The sequence below is a fragment of the Schistocerca serialis genome, chromosome 4 (genome assembly GCF_023864345.2).
Source record: "Schistocerca serialis cubense isolate TAMUIC-IGC-003099 chromosome 4, iqSchSeri2.2, whole genome shotgun sequence".
Lineage (NCBI taxonomy): Eukaryota > Metazoa > Arthropoda > Insecta > Orthoptera > Acrididae > Schistocerca > Schistocerca serialis.
In genome coordinates this window covers 128,341,443-128,354,684 of record NC_064641.1, presented here as the reverse complement: position 1 = coordinate 128,354,684, position 13,242 = coordinate 128,341,443, and the positions used below count along the sequence as shown (strand labels likewise).

General features: G+C 42.1%; 1 protein-coding gene across 1 annotated transcript in view; it reads right to left on the bottom strand.

Moving 5' to 3' along the window:
• Positions 1-13,002, bottom strand: part of LOC126473761 (alanine--glyoxylate aminotransferase 2, mitochondrial-like) — a 172,450-nt gene extending 159,448 nt beyond the window's left edge. Inside the window, exon 1 of the mRNA XM_050101019.1 lies at positions 12,870-13,002. Within this exon, the coding sequence (XP_049956976.1) occupies positions 12,870-12,903 (34 nt within the window). The 5' untranslated portion in view covers positions 12,904-13,002. The remainder of the gene's footprint in view (positions 1-12,869) is intronic.
• Positions 13,003-13,242: the final 240 nt, after the last annotated feature.

Genomic DNA, 13,242 nt, shown 5'->3' with positions numbered 1-13,242 from the left:
TGAGAATTATACTGGGTAGTACTTCTGTATATTCTATGTAAAGCAACAATTGAAACCGGAGTTCAAGACTTCTGATTTTGTTTTTTTACTTTCAGTTTCGGTTTGTGTGTTAATGTGCCTAGACACTGCCACTTGTAGCACATGACCAGAATTTCTTTGGGTTTTGTGAGAGAACTCTTGATAGAATTGTACGGGCCGGTGGTATAAACCATTTAACCATAGATTAACACGCAAAATTACCCCAGATCTCGCTTAACTCGGAAATCTGCGTTGTATAAAAGTTATTTATGACTGCTTGACAGAAGCGTCTTTTATCACTCTTTTACAAGCGGTGTCAGCTAAATGAAGAGAGTGGACACTTCTTACATTAGCATTATTTTGTATTAACAATTAAAATTAATATTTAAATAAAGTTATGCAAGACAGCAAAATGTTCATCAAGTAAATACACAAGTATGACCAGGTATGAGGTATTCCCGCTGCAATCATTTGCTGTGTTATTGTGAAGAATACGATATTCTGACATACATTTGCACGATAAAAAGATATAAAAGACGTCATAAGTCAGCAAATAAAACAGATGCAGATGAGTGGCTTTCAGAGATGATAGCTTTCGTGCAGTACCATCATCTGAGATGTCGTTTGTTAAAATCAGGTGAAGTGTTTAAAAGATGTTAATTCAGGGGTTCATTGTGAAAATATTTAGTCACTGTAAATTATTAACTTTTTGTTATAAGGTACTGAAAATATTGTTATATCATTGGATGCTTATTTTTTTCTGAATTCAGATTCGCTTACTTATTTGACTGTGAATTGTCGAATTTCAAAGAACTGTAAAAAGCCATCTTTCAGTTTGTCTCACTCTAAGACACTGCTGGAACACAGTCAGCCCTCTTAAGCGATCGACGCATTGTCCAGATTTCCTGAACTAGAATTTTCCCGTTTCCAGGTAGGCTGCCCATCTTCCTATCTCGCTGCCACGTACCAACTTTCTCAGCTGCAGCACTTTGGCTGAGGTGGCCACACTGCTCTCTGAACGCAGGGACCACACAAGCAAATCCACCCTCCCTCCTATCACCTCTAGGTGCCCGAATAGCTTGCCAACATACGCATAACGTTACAAAGTAACTTCAGGCGTGTCCCAGCGAAATGTTCTGAGACCCTTATTGTTCATCTTCTATATCAGTGACCTGGTAAACTACTAATAGCAACCTCAGACTTTTGCAGATGACTCAGTTATGTATAATGAAGTACTATGTGAAAAGAAACTGCATAATTATCCAGCAAGTTCTTGGTACGATTTCAAAGTGATGCAAATATTGGCAATTTGATTTATATATGCAGAAGCGTCAAATTGTGCACTACACCAAAGGCAGAAAAGTTGACTTCAGTGTAATGAGTCACAAATGGAATAGGTCAATTCATACATATAGCTGGGTGTAGCTATTTGTGGGAAGATGAAATGGAATGATTACATAGAATCAGCTGTAGGCAAACCAGGTTGGCTCATTGGCAGGATACTGGGAACACGAAGTGTGTCTACTGAGGTAACACAATGTGGTGTCTGTTGTCAGAAGTGTTAAGGGCATGTTGAAGAACACGGGGGGTAGTTAGAGGCAGTAGTATCGGCGCCAACTGCCATTCCTACAGTGTGCTGCGATTTCTGGCGTGCATATAGTCCAAAGGAGACGGCTTACGAAACATTCGTGGATCCCATCTTAAGATTTGCTTAAGCGTGTGAAATCCACTCCAAATACGACTAAAGAGGGGTAATGAACACAGAAAAGGAAAGGCACTACAAATGGTCACAGTCTTGTTTTCCCCACAGAGTGTCATCGGAGAGCATTGTGGAAGAGGTGCAAGAAACTTCATCTGCGGGATGCTTAAAGATAGACGCAAACTATCCCGCACAAGCCAACTTACACAGTTTCTAGAAACACTATTAACTGAATGTACTTAAGCCCTCTAAGACGTCATTAGACTAACTACAGAGACCATCTAGGCACTTAAGACATCATTCTTTCTGTATGGAACAGGAAGAAAGTTTAGTATGTGGCACAAAGCCAATTACCCACTACCATGCACTTCACACTGGTTTGTAGACAATGTATGTACAGGGTGTTTCAAAAATGACCGGTATATTTGAAACGGCAATAAAAACTAAACGAGCAGCGATAGAAATGCACCGTTTGTTGCAATATGCTTGGGACAACAGTACATTTTCAGGCAGACAAACTTTCGAAATTACAGTAGTTACAATTTTCAACATCAGATGGCGCTGCGGTCTGGGAAACTCTATAGTACGATATTTTCCACATATCCACCATGCGTGGCAATAATATGGCGTAGTCTCTGAATGAAATTACTACCGAAACCTTTGACAATGTGTCTGGTGGAATGGCTTCACATGCAGATGACATGTACTACTTCAGCTGTTCAATTGTTTCTGGATTCTGGCGGTACACCTGGTCTTTCAAGTGTCCCCACAGAAAGAAGTCACAGGGGTTCATGCTGGCGAATAGGGAGGCCAATCCACGCCGCCTTCTGTATGTTTCGGATAGCCCAAAGCAATCACACGATCATCGAAATATTTGTTGTGTCTAGACAAGACAGCCTAGACACAATGAGAGGAAGCCGAAAGGCACGCGCTAAGTTAAAGCAGGAGGGCGTGAGATCTGAAACAGTATACGTAATGAATACTATAAAGAAAAGTACGTAGCTTCTGGAATACTTAACTTTAATCCATCCTTTTGGTACATCTGGAGATTGTGGCGATACAAGTGAGACTCTTTAGATACATGCAATGTTACTAATGGCGCCTTGCTAGGTCGTAGCCATTGACTTAGCTGAAGGCTATTCTAACTATTGGCTCGGCTAATGAGCAATGCTTCATCCATGTAGTCGCTAGCAAAGTCGTCCGTACAACTGGGGCGAGTGCTAGTCCGTATCTCGAGACCTGCCTTGTGGTGGCGCTCGGTCTGCGATCCCTGACAGTGGCGACACGCGAGTCCGACATGTACTAATGGACCGCGGCCGATTTAAAACTACCACCTAGCAAGTGTGGTGTCTGGCGGTGACACCACAATATTTATTGAGGAAATTAAAGACGTCGGCCGTGCGATGTGGCCGGGCACCATCTTGCATAAACCACGAGGTGTTCGAAAGTGTCGTCTAAGGCAGTTTGTACCGCCACAAATTCACGAAGAATGTCCAGATAGCGTGATGCAGTAATCGTTTCAGATCTGAAAAATGGGCCAATGACTCCTTTGGAAGAAATGGCGGCCCAGACCAGTACTTTTTGAGGATGCAGGGATGATGGGACTGCAACATGGGGCTTTTCGGTTCCCCATATGCGCCAGTTCTGTTTATTGACGAAGCCGTCCAGGTACAAATAAGCTTCGTCAGTAAACCAAATGCTGCCCACATGCATATCGCCGTCATCAATCCTGTGCACTATATCGTTAGCGAATGTCTCTCGTGCAGCAATGGTAGCGGCGCTGAGGGGTTGCCGCGTTTGAATTTTGTATGGATAGAGGTGTAAACTCTGGCGCATGAGACGATACGTGGACGTTGGCGTCATTTGGACCACAGCTGCAACACGGCGAACGGAAACCCGAGGCCGCTGTTGGATCACCTGCTGCACTAGCTGCGCGTTGCCCTCTGTGGTTGCCGTACGCGGTCGCCCTACCTTTCCATCACGTTCATCCGTCACGTTCCCAGTCCGTTGAAATTTTTCGAACAGATCCTTTATTGTATCGCTTTTCGGTCCTTTGGTTACATTAAACCTCCATTGAAAACTTCGTCTTGTTTCAACAACACTGTGTTCTAGGCGGTGGAATTCCAACACCAGAAAAATCCTCTGTTCTAAGGAATAAACCATGTTGTCTACAGCACACTTGCACGTTGTGAACAGCACACGCTTACAGCAGAAAGACGACTTACAGAATGGCGCACCCACAGACTGCGTTGTCTTCTATATCTTCCACATCACTTGCAGCGCCATCTGTTGTTGAAAATTATAACTACTGTAATTTCGAAAGTTTGTCCGCCTGAAAATGTACTGTTGTCCCAAGCATATTGCAACAAACGGTGCATTTCTATCGCTGCTCGTTTAGTTTTTATTGCCGTTTCAAATATACCGGTCATTTTTGAAACACCCTGTAGATGTAGATGCACGTTCAGCTTGTGAAAATCATAGGATTCTTTTTTTAAAAAAAATATAGATCGGCTAGCTTTTTTCCATTTTCCTTTCAGGGAACACCCTGGATCAGTCAGTCACTTCCGGCGTAATGCTGCGCCTGTTGATCTAATAAATGCAATGTCTTTTACAGTATTGTCAGTAGCGTTGTCGGTACTGTAACATGTCAAGAAAGATTAGTGTCCGTCGGCATTGTGAAATACCGTTTAAGTTCCTCTATAGACACAGTAGGTTCAGACTTAGATTTTACCTTCCCCCTCAATATAACACGGAGATTTTTCCACAGGATATTTATCTGTGTCTTGTCTGATAATGAATGGCCATTCCTAAGTTCACCATTCCTGACAGTTTAACGAATACGATTACCCATCCGCGTCCGCCTGTGAGGTGTCCTCTAAAAAGACAACTTTTGAAATGCCCACAACTTCTGCTCTATTAAGTGGCCAGTAATAATGTTGCACAATTTTCATCCTGTTTTCATTGTGGATAGTAATGGAGCGCATCGTGAAGATACAGTGTGCTATATTAGTGAAAATCTATTAATAATGTGGTGAATGTTGTGTAGAGACCGTTTGCAAACTCTGTAGAATGTTTGGTGAACGTAATGCACCAAAAAGTCGACTGTGATGAACTGATGAGACTGGTTACTAAATTTGAGAAAAACAGTTCGGTTATGGACATTAAACCCTGGTGTTGGCTGCTCTGCGGAAAACATTGCCACAGTGAGCGATAAAGTCGCTCTTAACTCCGGGGAAATCTATTTGCTGACGTTCACAACCAATGGATATTCCCAGAACCAATATGCAATGAATTCTGAAAGAAGTTCTGCATCTGTGAGTCCATAAAACCCAGCTGACAAGAACTGACGCCAAACGATCATGTAAAGTGCCGAACATTTGCGCATTCGGTGCATGCGAAAGAAAGAGCGGACAACAATTTCATCAAGAAAATAATGTTCATTCATGGCACGCACTTCCTGTTAAATGAATTGCTTCGCGAATAAGCAAAATTGCAGGACGCGAGGCACAGGAAACAAATAATACTGAACAAGCCAGTAGGTTCACGAGTTACTGTGCGGGGTGGCATTTTGTCAGAGGGCGAGACACGGGCCCGTACTTTTTCGAAGGTGTCTCCGAAAACGCATCAACAACGGAAGGCGAAGGCTTAAGTGGGTTTTTATGATCTGAATTGGATCGTGGGAGTGCTGAACAGATTTGCTTTCAACAAGAAGGCGCAATTTGTCACACTTAATTTGCATCAATGAATTTGTTACGAGAGAAGTTCCCTGTCCGGGTCTTTTCTCACAAGACGTTGGTGCCTGATGCACTCCTTTCATAAAGAGTAGTATACTTGTGGCCGGCCGGAGTGTCCAAGCGGTTCTAGGCGCTACAGTCTGGAACCGCGCGACCGCTACGGTCGCAAGTTCGAATCCTACCTCGGGCATGGATGTGTGTGATGTCCTTAGGTTAGTGAGGTTTAAGTAGTTCTAAGTTCTAGGAGGCTGATGACCACAGCTGTTAAGTCCCATAGTGCTCAGAGCTATTTTTCAGTATACTTGTGCTGATCTGTACGCGTATCTTTGACAACTTTGGTGACGCCATGACAGAGAAGAACATGAATTTTATTGCTGCTCGTTTCACTAGCAGCTAATATAAGCTGTCTGACCACTCACTTAGGAATCGTAACATATTCTAAAATAAAAAGCCAAATATTTATGTCATCCTTTGTTTTCTAATCAGACGGAAATGCAAATAACATCGAATATTTAGGAATATACTTGAATTTATCAGAAAATCTCAGAATGTGTTAAAGACGCTAAGACAACAACAAAAAAATTAGCATATAGTGGGACGCGAAACTACTTTCTTGGACTCTGTATTTCACGTCTTTATCCGCTACGCTACAGAAAAGACATGTGATTTCATCTATTGTGTCAGCTGTTATAGTATCTCTTGAAGGCTTATATCGTTTATGTGCCATTAACTGACATTTAATTATAAAGGTGACATGTTTGTGATAAATGTTCAACGCGCCATTGCCTTGAAACAGCATACCAGGACACGTTGAGGTCTTATACTGCCACGCAAGTCAATATGGCATCTCCAAAGTTGTCGAAGATACGAGTACAGCACACATTATCAGCGGAAATATACTCCTCTTTGTGAGAGGAATGCACCAGGCCCCAACATCTACTATTCCTGCAATGGTGACGTGAATTTATTGATCAGATACCCCATTTACATGGGGCACCCTAAACCGGATTTCGTAAACCCATTTCCCAATACCGCTTTTGGGTGGCTATGTAAACACTTTATAATCGATTCTGAACGTCCTCTTCTATTTGCTCGTTTCCCAGTCCCGCAATCGATTTTCACTCTCAAGTAAACAATACCGGTTCTGAAACGTGCTTTTGCTGTTTCGTATTGTTTTTAAAAAATTTCGGCTAATACGAACTAAGTGGCTTTTTGCACAGTCAAGGATGTGAGTAGAAAATTAGACCAAAGCCGTTTACACCTCGTCTAACTGAAGACAACTAGCGATTGTGCTGACTGAATCATATACTGTAATAGCTGTTTTCCAGGCGTCATATTCAACTGAGCTACCAAATCCGCTTCGGACCTTAACATGTAAACGCGATAGCTAAAACGGTTTCCGAAATTCGTTTTCGTCTTTCGGAAAATCTGCCGCATGTAAACGTAGTGACAGAGATCTTGTGATCTGACGCCATGTGATTTGTGTTTGTATTTGAAAACTCCTGTTTACGTCAACAAATGACGACTAAATTCCAGAGCTTACGGCTGAGATTCAGCGTGCAATTTCGGAACCGGAGGTCCAAGTAGATCTATGCTGAAATGTTAAGGAAAACTTCGTCGAAAGGACGAGAGTGTGCCTGTGGATTTATGGAAGAAACCTGCGTAATAAAATATTTCATACACGTTCACAGGTAACGTAAACTGCAATAATACGTAAATTACTTAATTCTATCGACAAATTTGATTATTATTATGCATTCAAAAGTTGCGTTCTTTCTGCGACACCCTTCTGATAGTAAAAGGTATCAAATCCAGATCCCCTTTTTAAAGTTCAGAGACGCTTAATGGTCACTGTAACGAGCCATGCTTCGAAATATAATGACGAGAAAAAGAGAAAACAATGCGGCCAGGTATGCCTCATGAAATCAACTGTTTATCTCGTGGCTCCTATTTTCGGATTGCTACGCTCATTATCGTTGCCTGCCTGTGTGCAAGTAGATAATGCTTTAATGCGTCCGATGAATTTTTATCTTTGGCTCTTTTGCCGTACACATGGTCTTTTATTCCACTGAGTTCCATTTTCTTGCAACCGCTGTTAACTGCAGATTTTCTGTACCTTTTATTTAATTGCCTTCCATTTATTCAAGCAATAAAAACTTAATTACCGTCTTCCAACAGTGTATGGGCTCAGGAAACGCGATTATAAATTAAGTTATTAAAAACGTAACACAAAATTGACTTTGACTCTACTGTACTTCGAGACGGTGCACGTACCCGGAGTAACGTAATACGTGCACTTGCTGGAGTTGGCAGTAAACAAATGAAAACACAAGGGAACTACATTCTTGTCATTACTGTTCTCTTAAGTTACACTCTCCATGGATGAATAGCATTTCTACCGTCTTTTCATTGGTATACATTGTACTTCACAAACCTTCAACTAGAGACAGTTGACTGTTTTATCAGAGCGCAATTTTCTTGTGTTTACATTTGTTTACAGCCAATTCCAGCAATTGGACGAACAACATTCGTTACCCCAGGCATTTGCTCTGTGTGTAGCATAGGAGAGTCGAAGTCATTGTAGAGTTACATTTTTAATAACGCCATGTTTATGTGAACGGTACACTGTGATTCGTTTCTGAACAGTTCTTGAGAAGAGAAAGAGGATTAACGAATTAAAAAAATTAAGTTAATATTTGAAAAATGACGAACTGCTGTTCAGTCTTCGTAAAGATCAAAGTTATAAGAAAAGCAATCAAGTTTGTTTATAACCTCCTGGTAACTACCGCATTTTACGGACTGTAAGGTGCTACGGACTGTAAGACGAACCTTAATTTTTAAACAAGTTTTAAAAAAATAACGTTTTAAATCCTAACAGCCCTTTAAAATCTCTGAAAATCATCATATGAAATTTCTTTTTCTTCCTCTTCGTGTCATCGTTGTCCTCTTCTTACATAACTTGGTCTTCACCGCCACCGAGAGCGTTACTTATGACTTCTTCACAGATTTAACAATGTTTTCTCTCACTCTAGAGCGCGACTGTTTTACCCACTGACACACTTTTTTTACTGTTGGTCGTTTTAGAGCTCCGTTCGGCGTGAATTATGTTGGGTTTCATCCATCATCCATTTGTTCCATTCCTCTCTCAAATACACTTCAAATGATTTATTTACCGAGGCTTCAAGAGGTCCCAGTTGTGAAGTAAATCCTCCCAGAATAACAGCAAACTCTGTATTTCCGTGCCTCAATTTCTCTTTCACAGAATTTTTTAAATGACTACTAAACTGATCTACCAGAAGGAGAGAAGTCTGTTAATCCACAACTTCATACCAGTCTCGTCCACCCAGCTCTTGTCGTGTACGTGAACAACAACACCTGACGTTATTTCAGGATGTTCTGGCATTATTTTGCGCTTGAGAATGGCCAGTGGGGAAAGTTTAGAACCGTCAGCACAACAAGAAAGGACAACAGTGTAGTGCATTTTTTCATGTCCACTTGTTTTTATAATTACATTTTTAGCACCCTTCATGGCAAGAACTCTGTTACGGCAATCAAATGTCAGATGAGTTTCGCCTATATTCGCTATTTGGCTTAGTTCCACACTGGTTTTCTTTCGATGTTGAATAATAAATCGACAGAAAGATAATATTTTCTCTTCACAATCTTGTGGCAATTTCTGAGATACTTGGTTTTGGATCGCGTGCTAAGTCCATGACGCTTCATAAACCCGTAGCACCAACCAACTCCACCCTTAAAGACTGTAGCGCCAAGTTACGAGCGTGTATTTGAATCACTTTTGTATTGATTCCAGTTCCATTCTGACGGTGACGTTGAACGCGTTTCAATACATCATCTTCTAGTTTTGGCCAGTTTGCACTCAGTCCTCTATTTCTAATATTTAGTCTTCCTCATTTTTTTCAGTTCTTCTTTATTAGCCCGCTAATCACGAATGATTTTTTTCTGCTGCTGGAGGGCCGAAATGCCGCTCAGCTGCTCTGTTCCCATGTTCTTCTGCATATGCTAATATTTTCAATTTATAGCCGGCATCATACAGGGTGTTTCAAAAATGACCGGTATATTTGAAACGGCAAAAAAACTAAACGAGCAGCGATAGAAATACACCGTTTGTTGCAATATGCTTGGGACAACAGTACATTTTCAGGCGGACAAACTTTCGAAATTACAGTAGTTACAATTTTCAACAACAGATGGCGCTGCAAGTGATGTGAAAGATATAGAAGACAACGCAGTCTGTGGGTGCGCCATCTGTACGTCGTCTTTCTGCTGTAAGCGTGTGCTGTTCACAACGTGCAAGTGTGCTGTGGACAACATGGTTTATTCCTTAGAACAGAGGATTTTTCTGGTTTTGGAATCCCACCGCCTAGAACACAGTGTTGTTGCAACAAGACGAAGTTTTCAACGGAGGTTTAATGTAACCAAAGGACCGAAAAGCGATACAATAAAAGATCTGTTTGAAAAATTTCAACGGACTGGGAACGTGACGGATGAGCGTGCTGGAAAGGTAGGGCGACCGCGTACGGCAACCACAGAGGGCAACGCGCAGCTAGTGCAGCAGGTGATCCAACAGCGGCCTCGGGTTTCCGTTCGCCGTGTTGCAGCTGCGGCCCCAATGACGCCAACGTCCACGTATCGTCTCATGCGCCAGAGTTTACACCTCTATCCATACAAAAATCAAATGCGGCAACCCCTCAGCGCCGCTACCATCGCTGCACGAAAGACATTCGCTAACGATATAGTGCACAGGATTGATGATGGCGATATGCATGTGGGCAGCATTTGGTTTACTGACGAAGCTTATTTCTACCTGAACGACTTCGTCAATAAACAGAACTGGCGCATATGGGGAACCGAAAAGCCCCATGTTGCAGTCCCATCGTCCCTGCATCCTCAAAAAGTACTGGTCTGGACCGCCATTTCTTCTAAAGGAATCATTGGCCCATTTTTCAGATCCGAAACGATTACTGCATCACGCTATCTAGACATTCTTCGTGAATTTGTGGCGGTACAAACTGCCTTAGACGACACTGCGAACACCTCGTGGTTTATGCAAGATAGTGCCCGGCCACATCGCACGGCCGACGTCTTTAATTTCCTGAATGAATATTTCGATGATCGTGTGATTGCTTTGGGCTATCCGAAACATACAGGAGGCGGCGTGGATTGGCCTCCCTATTCGCCAGACATGTACCCCTGTGACTTCTTTCTGTGGGGACACTTGAAAGACCAGGTGTACCGCCAGAATCCAGAAACAATTGAACAGCTGAAGCAGTACATCTCATCTGCATGTGAAGCCATTCCGCCAGACACGTTGTCAAAGGTTTCGGGTAATTTCATTCAGAGACTACGCCATATTATTGCTACGCATGGTGGATATGTGGAAAATATCGTACTATAGAGTTTCCCAGACCGCAGCGCCATCTGTTGTTGAAAATTGTAACTACTGTAATTTCGAAAGTTTGTCTGCCTGAAAATGTACTGTTGTCCCAAGCATATTGCAACAAACGGTGTATTTCTATCGCTGCTCGTTTAGTTTTTATTACCGTTTCAAATATACCGGTCATTTTTGAAACACCCTGTATGAATACCTTTAATTTTTTTTCCGCTACGAAAGTAGCTATTAACAAAGATATTGTGCTGTTACCGATAACACAAATTACTTTCAATTCAAGTTCACTGCCACCATAGCTGCAATGACGCACCGAAGGCTACACAGTAGAGATGGGCAAACTGAAACACGTAACTGTTTCGAAACAAATAAAACAGTACAATGCAATGTTTCGATACGCTGTTTCGAAACAGTGAAACAGTTTGTGTTTTGTAATCTAATAAACCTACACACTTTATCATCTTGAATGTCTACTGTATAAGTATGTCCATATAAACACAAATGAGGTGCGAGAGCGCTAATCATATCGCAGAAAGTATGAAACTATCTCTTAGGCGTATTGTCAGTTTCATATTTCCTGCAGCAAATGCACTGCTTTCGTGTCGTGTGACTTTCATACTTTTCGGTTGGCTGAGGACAGCCATAGCTGAAGACAGAAGAACCACCACGAACGGAACTGGAGGTGGGAGCAAACTGCAGACACAACTGATATGCTACTGGGATTCCCACATTCCGTTAGTATGGGTAATATACCCATCCTGCTGATTTCCATGCACACAAAGGGAATCATTGTGGATAATAGACACAGCGACTATAGACTCACAAATAACGCTAACTAATTCGAATAAGTAACAAAATATAACAGAAAAAAATTTTGTCTTTCAAGGTGTTTCGAACCGTTACTGTAAATTCACCATGCTACCCAGCCCTTCCCGTTCACCATTACACTATAAGTGATATGTCAAACAGATTGATCGCAATTATACCTACATCAAAGTTATGTGTATGTCTAATAACTGTCACTCTATGCCTTTTTTTATTCAAAATGTTGTAGGCTTACTTGCGTTTCTTAATATGAACAGAGAAGCGTATGTTATAAAAAAAAGTGTAATGTAACTGAATGATTTTCACACATTTATTATTTTGAATGTGAGTAGTATGCGTTGTTTTATTGTTTGGTTAGTGTTTATAAATCAGATGTCACGCCATTTCGGAATAGGACAGTCAACTAGAAACGAAGCTTTATTTAGGATATCTTAAACTAATTGCTATTGCTCGTCAAAAAGATTTCGACACTCTTGAAAGTGTTTCATGAAGTGGTATGTTGTGTTTCAGTACCTGTGCCGAGCCCGAATCTCGTCCGACACAGAGCAGAATGAAACATCACTGTTTAGATACAATTTCCGTTCCAAGCACAGGAGGACTGAAACAGCCTTATTTTGAAACAACGATACACTTTCTGTGTCTGGCTCGAGATCGACTCTGGTCCGGTTATCCGAGACAGGGGCAGCATGAAACACCACTGTTTCGAAACAGTGAACCACAGCTGTTCCGAAACACTGAAACAGTTGCACGTATCGATACACCGTATCGAAACATAGAAACAGTGGCCAAGTCTACTACACAGTGTTCTGGGTTCGTGGCGGCACGGCGGAGCCCTGAGGGAGGCACTGCTGTGAATCCCCTCAACTCATGTTCGTCGCTTCGGTGCACGGCTGCTGCCAATTGAATGCAATGTTGCCACATAGACATAGATTTCCCGCGGCATCGAACGTATGGCCATTTTTAAGACAGACAGAAATTTTAAATCAAACACTGGACATTTTCATATTAATTTCGAGTATAAGACGCACGTGAATTTTGGAGGCAATTTCTCGAAGAAAGAAGTGCGTCTTATAGCCCGTAAAATGCGGTAAACAACATTTGTTTGATACATTTTTTTTTTAATTTTGCTTCTGGACAGAAAGTTATTTGAGGTACTCAAGATCAACAGGACACACTGTGTACTTACCCCTCGCGAGTCCGCGGCGCATTGCGGAAGACATGTTGTCAGGCGGTAGGACTTAGTAGTTGTAGACGGGCGCCACCTCTGCCTGTTTATTACTCTCTCTCAGTGGCCGTGTGCAGCGCGGATAACGGCTCTGACACGCATTACGTAATCAAACCTCATAGCGCCCTCTGCTCAAGCACCACTGATACAGGCTGCGGGGATATCTACTGTTACGATAATTGCCACGAGAGAGTCCGCTATGTTCTCAAACATCGCGGTAAACAATGCCTTCTGTTCGTTACACACTGACTCAGAGGAGCAAGCTGATGAAGCAGTTTTTCTCGCCCTGACGAGCATGCGCTGCATACTGCTTGGAAGCCCAAAATAACCCGAG